This window comes from Schistocerca nitens, chromosome 9 (assembly GCF_023898315.1).
Source record: "Schistocerca nitens isolate TAMUIC-IGC-003100 chromosome 9, iqSchNite1.1, whole genome shotgun sequence".
NCBI lineage: Eukaryota > Metazoa > Arthropoda > Insecta > Orthoptera > Acrididae > Schistocerca > Schistocerca nitens.
In genome coordinates this window covers 282,716,944-282,735,607 of record NC_064622.1, presented here as the reverse complement: position 1 = coordinate 282,735,607, position 18,664 = coordinate 282,716,944, and the positions used below count along the sequence as shown (strand labels likewise).

General features: G+C 41.8%; 1 protein-coding gene across 1 annotated transcript in view; it reads right to left on the bottom strand.

The window, feature by feature from the left end:
* The window catches only part of LOC126203520 (alpha-tocopherol transfer protein-like), a 53,073-nt gene that overhangs the window by 19,219 nt on the left and 15,190 nt on the right, over window positions 1–18,664 (bottom strand). The window contains exons 2-3 of the mRNA XM_049937843.1: window positions 16,727–16,866; window positions 11,865–12,024 (exon numbers count right to left, since the gene is read on the bottom strand). Coding sequence (XP_049793800.1) covers window positions 11,865–12,024; window positions 16,727–16,865 — 299 coding nt within the window. The 5' untranslated portion in view covers window position 16,866. The remainder of the gene's footprint in view (window positions 1–11,864; window positions 12,025–16,726; window positions 16,867–18,664) is intronic.

Below are 18,664 nucleotides of genomic sequence, written 5' to 3'. Positions count from 1 at the left end.
TACACGCAAAATTTCGAGCTACTGTAAAAGATCGCCAATGTCGAAGATTCTGCGTTCGTTTGAATTTGGCATGTTTTATTCGTCGTTTCTGCAAAAGTATCCTGACCCGTTTTGCGTACCAAAGAGGATCAGCTCCGTCGTTTGATAATTCATTTGGTATAAATCTTAAAACTGCTGCCGATACTATTTCATTGAATTGAAGTCAAATCTGGTCTACATTTACATGGTTAATTTGGAAGGAGAGATTGTCTCTCAGGAAGGCGTCAAGTGAATTTTTATCTGCTTTTTTGAATAGGTATATTTTTCGTTTATTTTTGAGGGATTTGGGGGTTACAATTTTCAGTTTCGCTACCACAACCCTGTGTTCACTAATCCCTGTATCTGTTTTCATGCTCGTTATTAGCTAAGGATTATTTTTTGCTAAGAGGTCAAGCGTGGTTTCACAACCGTTTACTATTCGCGTGGGCTCATGAACTAACTGCTCGAAATAATTTTCAGAGAATGTGCTTAGCACAATTTCGGATGATGTTTTATGGGTACCTCCGGAATTAAACATGTATTTTTGTTAACATATCGTGGGTAAACTAAAGTCACCAACAACTATAATCGTATGAGTCGGGTACGTGTTTGAAATCAAACTCATGTTTTCTTTGAAGCTTTCAGTAGTTGTATCTTGTGAATTGGGAGGTCGATAAAAAGATTCAGTTATTATTTTACTCCAGTTGCCAGTCATGTGGGGTATCAGACGAAACATGTAGCTGGACTGAAAATTTCTTGGTAGGGAAAAGGCAGTATGTCACCTTGGATGGAGAGTCGTCGAAAAATGTAGAAGTAACTTCTGATGTACCCCATGGAAGTGTATTAAGTTTCTTTTTGTTGCTGTTATATGTTAATGACATTGCGAGCAATGTTAATAGCAAACCTTATACTTTTTCTAGCTGAGCAGTTATCTTCAACGACGTATTGTCTGAATGACGCTGTACAAACATTCAATTAGACAATGATAAGATTTCAAAGTAGTGGAATGATTAGTATCTTGCTTTAAATATTCAAAAATGTAAAACTGTGCACTTCACAAAATGTAAAAACTTAGTATACTATGAATAAAATATCAGTGAGTCACAGTTATAATCTGTAAACTCATTCAAATACCTGGGTGTAGCACTTATTTGGGACGTGAAATTTAACGATCACATAGGCTCAGTCGTGTGTAGAGCAGGTAGCAGTGTTCCGTTTATTGCCCCAAAAGTAGAGAAACGCAACAGTCCCCAAAGGAGACTACCTAAGGTCACTCACGCGATTCGTCGTAGAATACTGCTCAGTTGTATGGGTCCCGTACTAAACAGGCCTCGCAGGGGATATCGAACGTGTACAGAGAAGGGCAGCAGGGATGGTGACAGATTTGTTTGAGCCACTGGAAAGTGTCACCGAAATGTTCAAAGAACTGAACTGACATACTCTTGGAAATAAATGGAAACTATTCCGAGAAACTGTAATACCAAAGTTTCAAGAATTGGCTTTGTATGATGACTCCAGGAATATACTACAACTTCCTGCATATCGAGAGGATACGATTAAAATAATTACTGCATGCATACATGAATTTAAACAACCGTTATTTCCGCATTTCATACGTGAATGCAACGGGAGAAAGCGGTGGTGGTGGTGGTGGTTAGTGTTTAACGTCCCGTCGACAACGAGGTCATTAGAGACGGAGCGCAAACTCGGGTTAGGGAAGGATTGGGAAGGAAATCGGCCGTGCCCTTTCAAAGGAACCATCCCGGCATTTGCCTAAAACGATTTAGGGAAATCACGGAAAACCTAAATCAGGATGGCTGGAGACGGAGTTGAACCGTCGTCCTCCCGAATGCGAGTCCAGTGTGCTAACCACTGCGTCACCTCGCTCGGTGGAGAAAGCCCTAATAACGGGAACAGTGGGACGTACGCTTTGCCAAGCACATCGCAGTGGTTTGCAGAGTGCAGATTTAGGTGTAGATGTTTGACGTAGACTAAAACAAATTTATCCTTCGCAGCCAAGTGATTCAGTGTAACAACAACGGTCATAAAAATGTCATAAGCGATACGGATCGGAGACAAGTATCATGCTTTCTCAGTAACTGTCAGCGAAAGCAGATACATCTCAACCAGTCTTCGACCGAACACTGCGAAGGGAACCGAATGCAACGGATATCTGGCGTCAGGCACTTCCCAAGACGCCATTCGTCGCGGCGGCATGTAGAGCTACATATCTTCAATGGGCCTAACAGCATACAAAATTGGACTATAGCTGACTGAAAGAGTGTTGTGTGGTCCAAAGAATCGAGATCACACATGACAAGGCGTCGAGATCACCGACGGTCCAATGTTCAAACCATAGTGTCTTTCGGGTGTAGTTCAAGGTTGGAGGTGATTGTGTTAAGAGTTTTGAGTGATTCTAGTACCATGACTTGGACCCACTCATCCAGATTACAGTGAATTGAACATGGACAAAGATATGTATTCGTAATATTCTCGGTGACGAAGTTTTGAACTATCTTCCACATCTTCCTGATGAGTACGCTAGGGGCATTCTCGTCTTCCAAGATGCCAATAACTGTCTGTCAAGGCTTTAGCAGCTGTTTTGCGGTAAGAACGTGAGGTCTCGTTGATGGTTATTAATGTTTTTGTCCGAAGTTCCTGTGTGGTCAACGAGCACCCAGTCGCAGTGCTGCGACCTGCATTGGCTGTTCTTCGGTTCTCAGGGCAAGAATACTTTTACTAGTGCTTCGAATGCCTTTTGTCTTACTTTTAATGACGAGTGATGTGCGGACAATGCTGCAACACTAAGTAACTACACGGGGTGAACATGAATAAAACCGACACATTACAGAGACGTATTCTTGTCTTGAAATGGAGGAAAAAAGGTCTTATGAACATGTGCCCGGAAATGAATCATTGCCACTGTAAATGGCACTGACGAATGACAATTGCTCTGACCACATACCGTTTGTTCCTTGTGCATTGAAGGCTGTGTGATTGACGCAGTGTACTGTAAGCAGTAGAATGGTCCGGTGTTCCTGTCGGGAACAAGCCGAGATTGTGTTTGTGCACGGCCAAGCATATGGAAACGGTCGAGGGGCAACACGGCTGTACCGAAACAAGTACCCTCGTAGACATCAACCACATCTCACAACAATGAGTTATCATGGGTCCTTTCAGACAGACGATCGTGCAGGGAGATGGCAGCCTGTGCGTACTTCAGATTTGGAGGACTGGATTTGCAGGGTATTGAAACGAACGTTAGTACAATGAAACGATAATTAAATCAAGACCTTAAGCTGTCGACAGGCGTTGATATACATCAACAGGGAGAATTGAAAATGTCGAACCCGGGGTCTCCTGTTTACATGGCAGACGCTCTATCCATCTGAGCCACCGAGGGCACAGATGAATAGCGCGACTGCAGGGATTTATCCCTTGCACGCTCCCCATGAGACTCACATTCCCAACTTAATGTCCGCAAACTGCATTCGTATTGCCCCTGCCCATGACACTCATTACTCACGGCAGACAATCTTACCGAGTCGCATAAGAGTTCGGGCAATGCGTGTGCATCTTCACAGGAGGTCAATGGCCGGTTAGCCTTAACTATATCAAGATGGTATCTGTTCTCTCGGACATGTGCGGATGCACACTCATTGCCCGAACTCTTAGGGGACTCGGTAACATGGACTGCCGCGAGTAATGAGTGTAATGGACAGGGGCACTACGAATGTAGTGTGTGGACATTAAGTTGGGAGTGTGGGTGTCACGGGGATAAATCCCTGCAGTTGCACTTCCTCTGTGCACTCGGTGGCATAGACGGATAGAGCGTCTGTCATGTAAACAGGATATCCTGGGTTCGAGTCCCGGTCGGGGCACACATTTTCAACTGTCCCCGTTCGGACACGTCTGAAAGAGCAGATACCATCTTTATATAACGTTAGTACAAGCTCCAGGCAAGTGGACCACCAACATAGTGTAAGACAAAGTATATATAAGTGTATCCTGCATGACAACCGCTGCTATCTATATCACCTGCAATCCCATGGAAGCCACTCTGAACATCTGTTGTGACGTGGATGCCATGCAGCTCTGTACTGTGTTCTGGGACGATTTGTTGTCGTTGCACGCACGCCGCCCAGTTCCTGACAGAAGTTCATAGGACCTTTTTTCCTTCATTTCCAGTCAGGAATCCGTCCCTGCAGTTTGTCGGTTGTATCTGAAGGATACGTTACAGTGACCGCTACCTGAAACAACTTATATTTTGATCTATATTTTAACTGTGTTTCTCGTTTAGAGTATTTGATCATCTTCAGTCATTGCATATTGTGGATAACAAAACACCTAATTACACTACCAGTCGAAAGTTTTCTATCACCTATCACGACTATGGTTTATGGTTAAAATAGGGGTTTAGTTTTGAATGTTCTATCCCGAATCCATTCTGGTAATAAAACAAGTATAAACATGTAAGTGCCTCTGTTGGATATTTGACTGGTTGTTCGTATAGAGGGTCGCCGATCATTATCCTCAGCAACGTTGATGTGCCTTTACCTAAGGCGATTCCATTCGAATCAGCTTCATTCCTTCTGCTGTCTGTGTAGTAACCAGTTTGCATGAGCTTGAAGTACCGGGTAGTTATAATTAAAGTTTCCCTATTTAACACAAGTAACAAACATGGCAGCATTAATGTCCAGAATATGGGGTGCATGATTTCCATACGCCGCCGTCCACTTCTAACTATGACCACCAGGTGCCGTGATCAGTCATCGTGATTCATAATCTTACACACACATTACCAGTCGCAGTGCACTTGCTGGCGTGTCAACATGAGCTTGGTCAAAAGGAGCAGGGCATTATCGGTGAAGCTCTGTTATGAAAACAACAGTAATGCTGCAGCTCAACTTCGAGAATATCGCCGGCTGAAAGGATTTTGGAAGGGTCCCCTTTCTCCGTCTGCTGTGCGGAGCATCATGGAGAAGTTCGAATCAACTGGAGAACTGGGCGTCGCTCCGGGAAGAGGCCAATGACCGGTTGCACCACAGGTGGTTGATGAAATCGCTGTTACTATGGTAGACAGCGCTGCGCGCAGTTCCCGATCGTCTGGCAGTGCGCGTGGTGTGTCGCAATAGTTGAACGTCCCGTGGTTCTCACAAGGGAACCTCCCCATCGCACCCCCCTCAGATTTAGTTATAAGTTGGCACAGTGGATAAGCCTTGAAAAACTGAACACAGATCAATCGAGAAAACAGGAAGAAGTTGTGTGGAACCGTGAAAAAAATTAGTGAAATATACAAACTGAGTAGTCCATGTGCAAGATAGGCAACATCAATGAGTATATGAGCTCAGGAGCGCCGTGGTCCCGTGGTTAGCGTGAGTAGCTGCAGAAAGAGAGGTCCTTGATTCAAGTCTTCCCTCAACTGAAAATTTTACTTTCTTTATTTTCGCAAAGTTATGATTTGTCCGTTCGTTCATTGACGTCTCTGTTCACTGCAATAAGTTTAGTGTCTGTGTTTTGCGACCGCACCGCAAAACCGTGCGATTAGTAGACGAAAGGACGTGCCTATCCAATGGGAACCGAAAACATTTGATCGCAAGGTCATAGGTCAACCGATTCCTCCACAGGAAAACACGTCTGATATATTCTATACGACACTGGTGACGGCATGTGCGTCACATGACAGGAATATGTTGTCGACCCACCTAACTTGTACACTTGGCGAATGGGTAAAAAGATTCTTCTACCTTGCCCGATTTAGGTTTTCTTGTGGATGTGATACTCACTCCCAAAAAAGTGATGAAAACATAAGAGTTTGTAACATAAACAGAAAATGAAAAATTAAAATTTTCACTCGAGGGAAGACTTGAACCTAGGACTTCTGGTACCGTAGCTGCTCTCGCTAACCACGGGACCACGGCGCTCCTTGACTTCCAGTGTCCTTGATGTTGCATATGTTGACATGGACTACTCAGTTTGTATATTTTACTAATTTTTTCCATAGTTCCACACAACTTCTTCCTGTTTTCTCGATTGTTCTGTGTTCATTTTTTCAAGGCCTATCCACTGTGCCAACTTATAACTAAATGTGAGGGGGGTGCGATGGGGAGGTTCCCTTGTCAGTACGGAAGGTGCTTCGAACCATTCTCAAATGGTATACGTACAAGATCCATATCATACAGCAGCTTGCACCACAGGACTCACAACAACGTGTTGACTTCACCCTCCACTTCCTCGCAAAGACTGAAGTTGACGAGGGCTGGCCCTGGACCATCCTATGGCCAGACGAAGCTCATTTTTCTCCGAAGGGTGAGGTGAACACACAGAATGGCCGACTGTGGGGATCTTCACCTCCAGTCACAGTGCATGAAATTCCTCTATATGGTGAACGTGTCACCGTATGGTGTGGCTTCACGGTTACTTCCATTATTGGCCATTCTCTTTTGAACAGTTTGGCGCTCGAGGACAAAAGACGCACAGTATGACTGGCCAGCGCTACTGTGATATGCCAGCATGTCATACCCGCCATACAGGTCCCAGACCCATTGAACTGAAGAGTTTTAATCCAAGGTGGGGCCCCACCGCACATCGCTCTTGAAGTTCATCTGCTTCTCCGAAGTACATTTGGAAACGATCCAATTATTAGCCCATCGTTTCCAAATGCTTGGCTGTCACGATCATCTGATCTCACTCACTGTGATTTCTGGTTGTGGGGATACTTGAAAAGAACAGAGTTTACCAGGGGAGCATTCACACATGTACTGATCTGAAGCGTAGCATATCAAGAGAGGTAGCCAACATACCTACGGACATGCTTCGTTCTGCTGTGCAGAATGCAGTTCTGCGCTTTGAGACTCTTCTGGTCACTGATGGGCGCCATATTGAGCTTCTTTTGTAGCAGTAATGGCACCGATAAGTAAGGGTATGATATACCGTAGGAGCTCGTTAAAAATGTTTCAAATGGCTCTGAGCACTATCGGACTCAACATCTGAGGTCATTAGTCCCCTAGAACTTAGAACTACTTAAACATAGCTAACCTAAGGACATCACACACATCCATGCCCGAGGCAGGATTCGAACCTGCGACCGTAGCAGTCACGCGGTTCCAGACTGAAGTGCCTAGAACCGCACGGCCACCAAGGCCGGCCTTAAAAATGTTTCAGTTGAGTTGATTATGCATTATATCTCTTCCTCATGTCCTTGACATTAATGCTACCACGTTTGGTCTTCGTACGGTAATTGGTTTCTTTGTTATGACATGTTAAATACTGAAAGTTTAATTATAAACACCCGGTATATTCATGGTTGTCAAAAGTACTTCACGACTTATATGACAACTTCATCTGCCGTTTACGTACATTGACCGTAGACTATTTTCAGTTTTCTTCTCACTGACTACTGCTGTGGTTACAGCTCACCCATTCAGAACCAAATGAGATGAGTTTTTTTAGGCTTCTTCACTAACCATGTTCTTATTTTGGCTATGTTTCTGTCGAGGTCGACAGCAGTTTTCCATTGTCATTCGTTTAGCAACTTAACTGCCACGATAGGTCACTTCACTTATATCAGTACTGCACGGCATTCAGTCGTTTTTGGTATAGCTTCAAAATCAGTATCGTACTTGCTTTACTTCCAGCCAGGATAGATTTCTTAGCCACTTCACAGTCAACAAAAGTAAGGAAGGAAAAAAAGGGAGGAATATGAGAGTTTAACGCCCCGTTGGAGATGAAATCATTAGACACGTAATCTAAGCTACGATTGGAGAGGGCTCAGAAGTAAATAGGCCGTGTCATTTTTAAAGAAGCACCTTAATATAGCGTTATTGGCGGGTACCTGAACCCATGTTATCAAAGTCAAGTGTGTTAATCAATGCGTCATCTCACTCGGCTGCGAAAATATTGCACAGTTTAAGCTCTCGTTTCACGCCAGCGATTCGTCCGCAGGCGTTAGTGAAGACCATTCGTCTGTCTAGCGGTTTCATACGATTCTTGCCGCATTACGTACACTAACTACTTATTTTATGGATCGATTTGGCACTGTTGTTGTTGTTGTTGCTGTGATCTTCAGTCCTGAGACTGGTTTGATGCAGCTCTCCATGCTACTCTATCCTGTGCAAGCTTCTTCATCTCCCAGTACCTACTGCAACCTACATCCTTCTGAATCTGCTTAGTGTATTCATCTCTTGGTCTCCCTCTACGATTTTTACCCTCCACGCTGCCATCCAATACTAAAACCCTTGATGCCTTAGAACATGTCCTATACCTCCTCATTAATTATGTGATCTACCCATCTAATCTTCAGCATTCTTCTGTAGCACCACATTTCGAAAGCTTCTATTCTCTTCTTGTCCAAACTATTTATCGTCCACGTTTCACTTCCATACATGGCTACACTCCATAGAAATAGGTTCAGAAACGACTTCCTGACACTTAAATCTATACTCGATGTTAACAAATTTCTCTTCTTCAGAAATGCTTTCCTTGCCATTGCCAGTCTACATTTTATATCCTCTCTACTTCGACCATCATCAGTTATGTCGCTCCCCAAATAGCAAAACTCATTTACTACTTTAAGTGTCTCATTTCCTAATCTAATTCCCTCAACATCACCCAACTTAATTCGACTACATTCCATTATCCTTGTTTTGCTTTTGTTGATGTTCATCTTATATCCTCCTTTCAAGACACTATCCATTCCGTTCAGCTGCTCTTCCAAGTCCTTTGCTGCCTCTGACAGAATTACAATGTCATCGGCGAACCTCAAAGTTTTTATTTCTTCTCCATGGATTTTAATACCTACTCAGAACTTTTCTTTTGTTTACTTTATTGCTTGCTCAATATAGAGATTGAATAACATCGTGGAGAGGCTACAACCCTGTCTCACTCCTTACTCAACCACTGCTTCCCTTTCATGTCCCTCGACTCTTATATAACGGCCGGCCGAAGTGGCCGTGCGGTTAAAGGCGCTGCAGTCTGGAACCGCAAGACCGCTACGGTCGCAGGTTCGAATCCTGCCTCGGGCATGGATGTTTGTGATGTCCTTAGGTTAGTTAGGTTTAACTAGTTCTAAGTTCTAGGGGACTAATGACCTCAGCAGTTGAGTCCCATAGTGCTCAGAGCCATTTGAACCATTTTTCTTATATAACTGCCATCTGGTTTCTGTACAAATTGTAAATAGCTTTTCGCTCCCTGTATTTTACCCCTGCCACCTCCAGAATTTGAGAGTATTCCAGTCAACATTGTCAAAAGCTTTCTCTAAGTCTACAAATGCTAGGAACGTAGATTTGCCTTCCTTTAATCTGTCTTCTAAGATAAGTCGTAGGGTCAGTATTGCCTCACGTGTTCCGATATTTTTACGGAATCCAAACTGATCTTCCCCGAGGTCAGCTTCTACCAGTTGGCCGGCCGAAGTGGCCATGCGGTTAAAGGCGCTGCAGTCTGGAACCGCAAGACCGCTACGGTCGCAGGTTCGAATCCTGCCTCGGGCATGGATGTTTGTGATGTCCTTAGGTTAGTTAGGTGTAACTAGTTCTAAGTTCTAGGGGACTAATGACCTCAGCAGTTGAGTCCCATAGTGCTCAGAGCCATTTGAACCATTTTTTTTCTACCAGTTTTTCCATTCGTCTGTAAAGAATTCGTGTTAGTATTTTGCAGATGTGACTTATTAAACTGATAGTTCGGTAATTTTCACATCTGTCAACACCTGCTTTCTTAGGGATTGGAATTATTATATTCTTCTTGAAGTCTGAGGGTATTTCGCCTGTCTCATACATCTTGCTCACCAGATGGTAGCGTTTTGTCAGGACTGGCTCTCCCAACGCTGTTAGTAGTTCTAATGGAATGTTGTCTACTCCCGGAGCTTTGTTGCGACTCAGGTCTTTCAGTGCTCTGTCAAACTCTTCACGCAGTATGATATCTCCCATTTCATCTTCGTCTACATCCTCTTCCATTTCCATAATATTGTCCTCAAGTACATCGCACTTGTATAGACCCTCTATATACTCCTTCCACCTTTCTGCTTTTCCTTGTTTGCTTAGAACTGGGTTTCCATCAGAGCTCTCGATATTCATACAAGTGGTTCTCTTTTCTCCAAAGGTCTGTTTAATTTTCCTGTAGGCAGTATCTATCTTACCCCTAGTGAGACAAGCCTCTACATCCTTACATTTGTCCTCTAGCAATCCCTGCTTAGCCATTTTATACTTCCTGTCGATCTCATTTTTGAGACGTTTGTATTCCTTTTTGCCTGCTTCATTTACTGCATTTTTATATTTTCTCCTTTCATCAATTAAATTCAATATTTCTTCTGTTACCCAAGGATTTCTACTAGCCCTCGTCGTTTTACCTACTTGATCCTCTGCTGCCTTCACCACTTCATCCCTCAAAGCTACCCATTCTTCTTCTACTGTATTTCTTTCCCCCATTCCTGCCAATTGTTCCCTTATGCTCTCCCTGAAACTCTGTACTACCTCTGGTTTAGTCAGTTTATCCAGGTTCCATCTCCTCAAATTCCCACCTTTTACAGTTTCTTCAGTTTTGGTCTACAGTTCATAACCAATAGATTGTGGTCAGAGTCCACGTCTGCCCCTGGAAATGTCTTACAATTTAAAACCTGGTTCCTAAATCTCTGTCTTACCAATATATAACCTATCTGAAACCTGTCAGTATCTCCAGGGTTCTTCCATGTATACAATCTTCTTTTATGATTCTTGAACCTAGTGTTAGCTGTGATTAGGTTGTGCTCCGTGCAAAATTCCACCAGGCGGCTTCCTCTGTCGTTTGTTACCCCCAATCCATATTCACCTACTATGTTTCCTTCTCTCCCTTTTCCTACTGACGAATTCCAGTCACCCATTACTTAAATTTTCATCGCCCTTCACTGTCTGAATAATTTCTTTTATTTCATCATACATTTTACCAATTTCTTCGTCATCTGCAGAGCTAGTAGGCATATAAACTTGTACTACTGTGGTAGGCGTGGGCTTCGTATCTATCTTGGCCACAATAATGCGTTCACTATGCTGTTTGTAGTAGCTTACCCGCATTCCTATTTTCGTATTCATTATTAGACCAACTCCTGCATTACCCCTATTTGATTCTGTGTTTATAACCCTGTAGTCACCTGACCACAAGTCTTATTCCTCCTGCCACCGAACTTCACTAATTCCCACTATATCTAACTTTAACCTATCCATTTCCCTTTTTAAATTTTCTAACCTACCTGCCCGATTAAGGGATCTGACATTCCACGCTCTGATCCGTAGAACGCCAGTTTTCTTTCTCCTGATAACGACATCCTCTTGAGTAGTCCCCGCCCGGAGATCCGAATGGGGGACTATTTTGCCTCCGGAATGTTTTACCGAAGAGGACGTCATCATCATTTAACCATACAGTAAAGCTGCATGCCCTCGGGAAAAATTACGGCCGTAGTTTCCCCTTGCTTTCAGCCGTTCGCAGTACCAGCACAGCAAGGCTGTTTTGGTTAGTGTTACATGGCCAGATCAGTCAATCATCCAGACTGTTGTCCCTGCAACTACTGAAAAGGCTGCTGACCCTCTTCAGGAACCACACGTTTGTCTGGCCTCTCAACAGATACCCCTCCGTTGTGGTTGCACCTAAGGTACGGCTATCTGTATCGCTGAGGCACGCAAGTCTCCCCACCAACGGCAAGGTCCATGGTTCATGGGTCATGGTCACTAAACGGATTATTTATTTTTGGAGTGTTGGGTATGGACATACGGGGTAGAATGAGTCTTTTTTATTCAAATATACTAAATGGAGCGCATTTACTACAGCAGTAAAATAGAATACATGACAACAGGTCAAGTCGAGTAGTCAATGATACTTACCCTGAAGATAGATATTTCTGGGCTTTTGGTGAAAATGGATCGCGGTTGATGAATATATCTGGAAGGGCGGACCGTAGCGTATAGAACATATCCAGCTTCTGCTTCGTCTTCTCCAAGGAGAACTTGCAGCCACGCAGGAACGTCAAAATCCACTGGTCATCTGGAAAAGAAAAGCCCTGTCATGAACGCCAATACTCTGGATACCAACAAAACTGTAGGAAACTGTTGGGAACACGGGAGATGCGAGAATGTTATGAGAAAAAAGTTTTGATCTGTGTAGTTTACTTATAATGAGCTGAAATTGATAGACACTCCAGGATATTTCTATATATAAAAGGCTGTGTTTTGACTGACTGACTCAACATCGCCCAGCCGAAATCGCTAAGGACAGAAACTTGAAATTTGGAGATGGTGTGGATCTTATGCGTCATTTAAGAAGGGATGAAGAGCTTTTTGAAAAAGTTTGTATGAAAGCAATTTTGAAGCTAGACCTACCAAAACTGGTTTCTCCGTCAGAAGTAAAGAAATGTATGTTTCAGCATTTCTGGAAATTTAATCCTATGGGGGTTAAATAGTGGGTGAAAGCTTTTTATGAACATCGGTATTTGACTTTCTGGTTGCAAATAAAAGAAAAATACGTGTTTCAGTAGTTTCGGAAATTGTACCTCTACGGGGTTGAAATATGAGATGAAATTTTTTATGAAAGTGTTTCATTATGAAAGCAATTTTTTAAAGCTGAATCTATGAGAAGTTAAATTTGATTTCTCAATTAGAAATAAAAAACGTGTCATCCTTTTTGGAAATTCACCCCCTATGGGAGTAAAACCTGGGATGAAAGTTTTTCTAGAAATATTTCATTATGCAAGTATTTTTGAAGATGAATCTATGAAAACTTGTATTTGGCTTCTCTGTTAGAAATAAAACATACGTAAGTTGGAGATTTTTGGAAATTCAGCCCGTAAGAGGAAGAAATAGGGTGAGACTGGTTCACTGACTCATCGTTGCTCAGATCAAACCACTAGGAATGAAAACCTGAAGTTTGGAGAGGGTGTGAATCTTATACTGTAGGCATAATTCCAGAAGGGACTGCCCGAAATTCCACTCCTAAGGGGTTGAAATAGTGAATGAAAGACTTTTTGAAAGTATGTCGCTATTAAAGGAATTTTGAAGCTAGAAATACGAAAACTGCTATTTGGTTTCTCAGTCAGAAAAAAACACGTGTTTCTGCATTATTGGAAATTCGGCTACTAAGGGTGTAAAGTAGTGGGTGAAAGTTTTTTTGAAAATAAGTAATTGCTAAAGAACTACTAAAGGATTTTTAAGGCAACATCTATGGCAATTGGTATGTGAATTTTCGGTTAGAAATAATAAAAAAATGCGTGTTTCAGTGTATCTGAAAATTCAAACCCTATGGACGTGCAGTAGATGATGAAAATTTTTAAGAAAATATTTCATTAAATTTTAAAAAAACGTTAAATGTAAATTTATGAAAATTGGTATATCACTTGTAGGTTAGGTATAAAGAAATATTTGTTAAGAGATGAAAGTTGCTGTGGAAATATCTGCACAAGAATACAAAAAGTTTGATTAACAAAAACTGTGGACTACAGTTACCAGAATTGCTTTTCAATCAGAGAAACCATGCTTATAGGGACTTAATTAAGGTGAACAGCTTAGAAGATGCTGCAGTTTGTGAACAAAATAAAAATTCGATTAAATAAAAACAAAAAACAAAAAAATCTCTGCAGGTCATACGCTTTATGTGAGCAAAGCAGTGGGAGGTAAGTTTATCAATAATATTAGTCAGTAGAAAAATTCTGCATCGAACTTAAGCGATGCAAGGATTTATATTAGGACTTTAAAAGCTCATATATGCAATAAAGTCAACGTGGATTAGTAGTACAAACACCAAAGCAACGCCGCATGCCTCTAGTGGGGCTGTAATCTACGAATTTGCCTGTAAATACACATGTTAGCTGTCCTCTATTTTTCGGAAAACATTTTTCAATCCTCGTATACGCCGTGGAAAGAGAATGACACGGGATGGAGAACTATACGTGTAAGTGGGCTGCTTCTGTGTTGGCAGCGCTGTGTAGCGCTTTGCATTGGATCTCTGACTGCGTTTTTCTTTGTAAGAGACTCTGTGGCTGGTCGGACTCGTTGTTGGAAGTTAATCGCCAGTAGTGTTGGGCGGTTGGAAGTTAGTCGCCAGCAGTGATAGAAGTACTGTTGGGCATTTGAGGTGAACAGCCAGCAGTGATGGATGTGGGGAGAGAATAGAGGTGATGGAGGTTAGAGGTTTGAAGTGTTAGCTCGAACGGACGATCTGGACGTGTGTCCGTCATGGAAATGTAACTTTTTTATATAATCTTGTAGAACTGGATGTCACAGACGTTTATATATTTTATGATTTTTGAACTGGTTGCCACATTATTAAGGTAAATACATTGTTTGCGCCGCAACAAAATCTTTCCTTTTCTAGCCACATCCCTATTAGAAGGTAGTGCCTTCAGTAGTTAGAATCTTATATTTAGCTGGCAGTATTGGCGCTCGCTGTATTGCAGTAGTTCTTGTAATGAAGATTTTTGTGAGGTAAGTGCTTAATGAAATGTATAGGTTATTGTTAAAATTTCTTTTTAGTCAGGGCCATTCTTTTGAATTAATTATTTGATGTCAGGTTGTAATATTTTTTGAGCAGTCAGATTGCGTTGCGGTAGAATATTGTGGGTCAGTGTTGACATGATAAGAATAAGTAAAGAGAAAGTAGGCTCAGTACGTTTGGTTTTACTCAGCTGTTTCAGACTTAAATAACGTAGAAGCTTCAACTGCCCATTTGATCCAGCAATAGAAGCAGAAAAGAAATTTAATACAGAAGTTTCATACGTAAGACGTGTCTCACGCTGAGAGTGGACGTTTCAAACGTGCACGAGAGCCTAATGTTTGCAGATCTTGTAGGCCATTATTCACTCGGTGTTTTATCTTTCTGCGTGTGGGTCGACTAGGTGCACTTTGGCATCTGCCCAAAACATTAAGTTGTACTTTTTTTTTTAAAGAATAAGTTTCCTGAAGTCAGTGACATTGCAAGAAACTGGTTGAAAACGTGTTTGAACAAACCAACTCACGCAGTGAGAGTTTCGTACAAAATAATAGTGTACACAGATAGTTCATCCATTCCGTGAATGGAGGATCTCCTCGGTTTTTACCTGTTATCGGCATTGATACTGGCAAAGACAATGGTCCCAGGGATTCCAAGACTTCTGAGAATGTTTTAATTTCAAGCCTGAAGTCAGACAACAAATGATAAAATAAATATGCTTTTCATATAATATTATTACAACTTAACAATTATTAATTTTTTCCCTTTGCTGGCACTGAAAACGTTTGTTCCCGACAAATTTCAAGATTCTAGATAAAGGCGAAATACCCTTTAGGTTTTGATGAGTGAGTTTTAGAGTATCAAAATACGTGACGTAAATAACCTATCTTTTGGTTGTATTGACTCAGAAGCTTCCATTCATTACAGCGCCAAGTGAGAGTAGAATTTAATATGCGGCATAAATTTCAACTTTATATGGCAGCCCGTTCCTGAGAAAAAAGGACCTAACAGACGGACGGACAGTCGGATATCAAATGCCATTTTTTTTCCCTTGTGATATAATTACAAATTCAAAATTTTTGGATTTTTTTCTTTACTTGTACACTGAAACCTTGCTTCTTGTCAAATCTCATGATTATAGACCAACGGGAAGTACGCTATAGGTTTTGACGTGAGAGGTTGCGGGCATCAAAATATATTATATAAATTTCAACGTGATTCGTCTTCCCGTTGCAGAGGAGATTTCAGTTGCTAAGAGCTGATGGTAGGGTTCAAGTGTGGTGCAGACCCTACGAACTCATGGACCCAAATTGTCAACTATCACTGTACAAGCCGGTGGTGCCTCCATAATGGTGTGGGCCGTGTTTATATGGAATGGACTGGGTCCTCTGGTCCACCTAAACCGACCATTGACTAAAACTGGCTATGTTCAGCTGGTTGACCATTTACAGCGATTCACGGACTTCATATTCCAAAAAAAACTGTGTAATGTCCCAGGCCATAACTGTTCGCGACTGGTTTGAAAAACATTCTGGACAGTCCGAGCAAATGGTTTGGCCACCCAGATCGCCCAACATGAATTCAAAAAATGGTTCAAATGGCTCTGAGCACTATGCGACTTAACTTCTGAGGCCATCAGTCGCCCAGAACTTAGAACTAATTAAACCTAACTAACCTAAGGACATCACACACATCCATGCCCGAGGCAGGATTCGAACTTGCGGCCGGAACGGTCGCTCGGTTCCAGACTGTAGCGCCTAGAACCGCACGGCCACTCCGGACGGCCAACATGAATTCGATCGAAAATTTATGGGACATGATGGAGAAGTCAGTTGGTGGACAAAGTCGTGCAGCGGCAACAGTTACAAAATTAAGAACGCCTATAGACGCAGCATAGCTCAGTATTCCTGAAGGGAACATCCAACGAATTGTTGAGTCCATGCCACCTCCTGTTGCTGGACTACTCAGGCAAAAGTAGATTCGACACGATATTAGGAGGTATCCCATGAATTTTGTTATCTCAGTGTAGAACAACGACAGTAATTAATTTAGAACATGCTCTACAACCAACAAACAGGGCAGAATGCTCTAAATTTAGAACACGACCTACAACCAACAAATAGGGTAGAATTCTCCAAATGGGGAACATTGGCCAGTGTTGTGGGATTAACTGTAGGCTGCTCAACGTGCCTGTAATGGAGACACCTAAAGACGTGCTTTCTCCTCCGTGCAGCAGCCAGTTTGGCCGCAGTGTGACGTCACTCACCGTCGCGTGCCCTGAGGTGCGGCTGCTTGCTCAGCCAGTCCTTGATGTGCTGGATGTCCTGGTCTCTCCTCTTGGGGTCCTCATTCAGCTCCTTCACTGCTATCGCCTCAAGTTCTGGACTCACTTCTCGATAACCCATCCTGCAACATGTAACCCTAAAACTCGACGACAAATACTGAGACTCTTTGGTAGAATAACATCTGCTTTGATCTCAGAAATAAATGTGCTTCACATATACTTTCGTAAATAAAAAGCTGAAGGTAACAAAATGAACTCAGGAAGACATACTGTCAAAAATTGTGACGTAACAAAAAGGCAGGGAAAAACGACAAGACATAAAAAGGAGAGACGCCACACACAGAAAATTTATACTGGTAGCTGTAGGGCCAATCCCGCCAATCTGTGTCCCTTGTTTGCGAAACCAGACTCTACCTGTATTCTGTCAGGATATGACGTAGATACGATATATCACCAGAACGATCTGTAGAAGAGTAAAATATATTAACAAATGAAGAATTTCTGTCAGAGAATCAATGTGATTTTAGAAAGGCCAGACTTTGAACCGAAAACCTGTTCATAATATAACAACTGCAATAGAAAAGAACGAAGTGTGATAATGAAACCCACACAGCATTTATTGATTGATGACCAAGTAATTATTTATGACGATGAGCATAAACTGGAAACCGCTATGGCAAGCTGAGCTTACTGTGCCAATATTATAACATGTAGCTCTGCACTGAGAAGACGAAAGTAAGGGATTTTGGACGAGACGGATACACATGATTAAAAATTGGCCATTTTGGAAAGTTAAAAGATAATGCAAAAGTAAAACGTTTTAAATATCTTGGAAATTAAATTAGTTATCTATAAGCTAAAGGTGTACATAAAAATTGTAAAATTCCTGTATGAGTATGGTACTGTAAACAGAACTTTCAAAATAAATGAGGAAAGAAGTTAAACTTGAATTTTATGGAACTATGACAACTTATGTACTTACCCACGGCACTGAAAACTAGTCCCTCATCAAATGACAGAGAAACAAGATTCAAACATCTGAAATGAGGTACTAAGAATTGTGAAGGGATGTATATAATTAGTTAAAATAAAAAATTTATATATGTAAACAGAGACTTTGAATCAATAAACGATGATTACCGATCCATTTGCATCCTTCCTGCACTATACACGATCTTACAACATGTAGTCCACTAGCAGCTAACAAAGTACTTAACTACAAACAACCTACTAGATGAATACCAATCAGGCTTCCATAATAAAGGTAACAGATGAGCACAGGTTTGCAGTGAATGCACAGGATTCTTCTTAGGCTTTAGCAAAGTCTTTGACACTTTCGACTATGGCATTTTAGTTGCCAAACTCAGCAGCCTAAAGTTCACAGTGGAGTGGTTTTGCTCATACCAGACGTCTGGCCACAGGGCTCGGTATTAGCTCCTATGCTTTCTTCACTGTAAGTCAATGTTGTATCATCAGTTTTGTAGCGTTGCAAATATCACATGTACACTGAGGACCTCCTATTGTATCTTAGTGCAAGACCAGTAAACCTACCAAGAATTCTAGTTTTTGAACTGCATGCATTATCAAAATGAGCATAGAATATAGCGTTAAAGCTAAACCCATCCAAAACACAAGCGGTACTATTTGGTCATTCTATGTTCATTAGCCCGAAATATAGGGAATTCCTACCTTCTTTAATATTAAATGGGACCAATATCAACTTCTCTCCCACAGCAAAGAGTTCAGGAGTAATAATAGATGAAAATCAAAATTGAACTGAGCACATAATTGCAGTCGGCACAAAGGTATCAGAATCTGTCCATGCCCTACAAAAAACGTAAAAAAGATCTTCCTTCTTGATCTGAAAAAGAAACTTGTGCAAACACTTATGCTTCCAATTGTCGATTACAGCGATGTTAT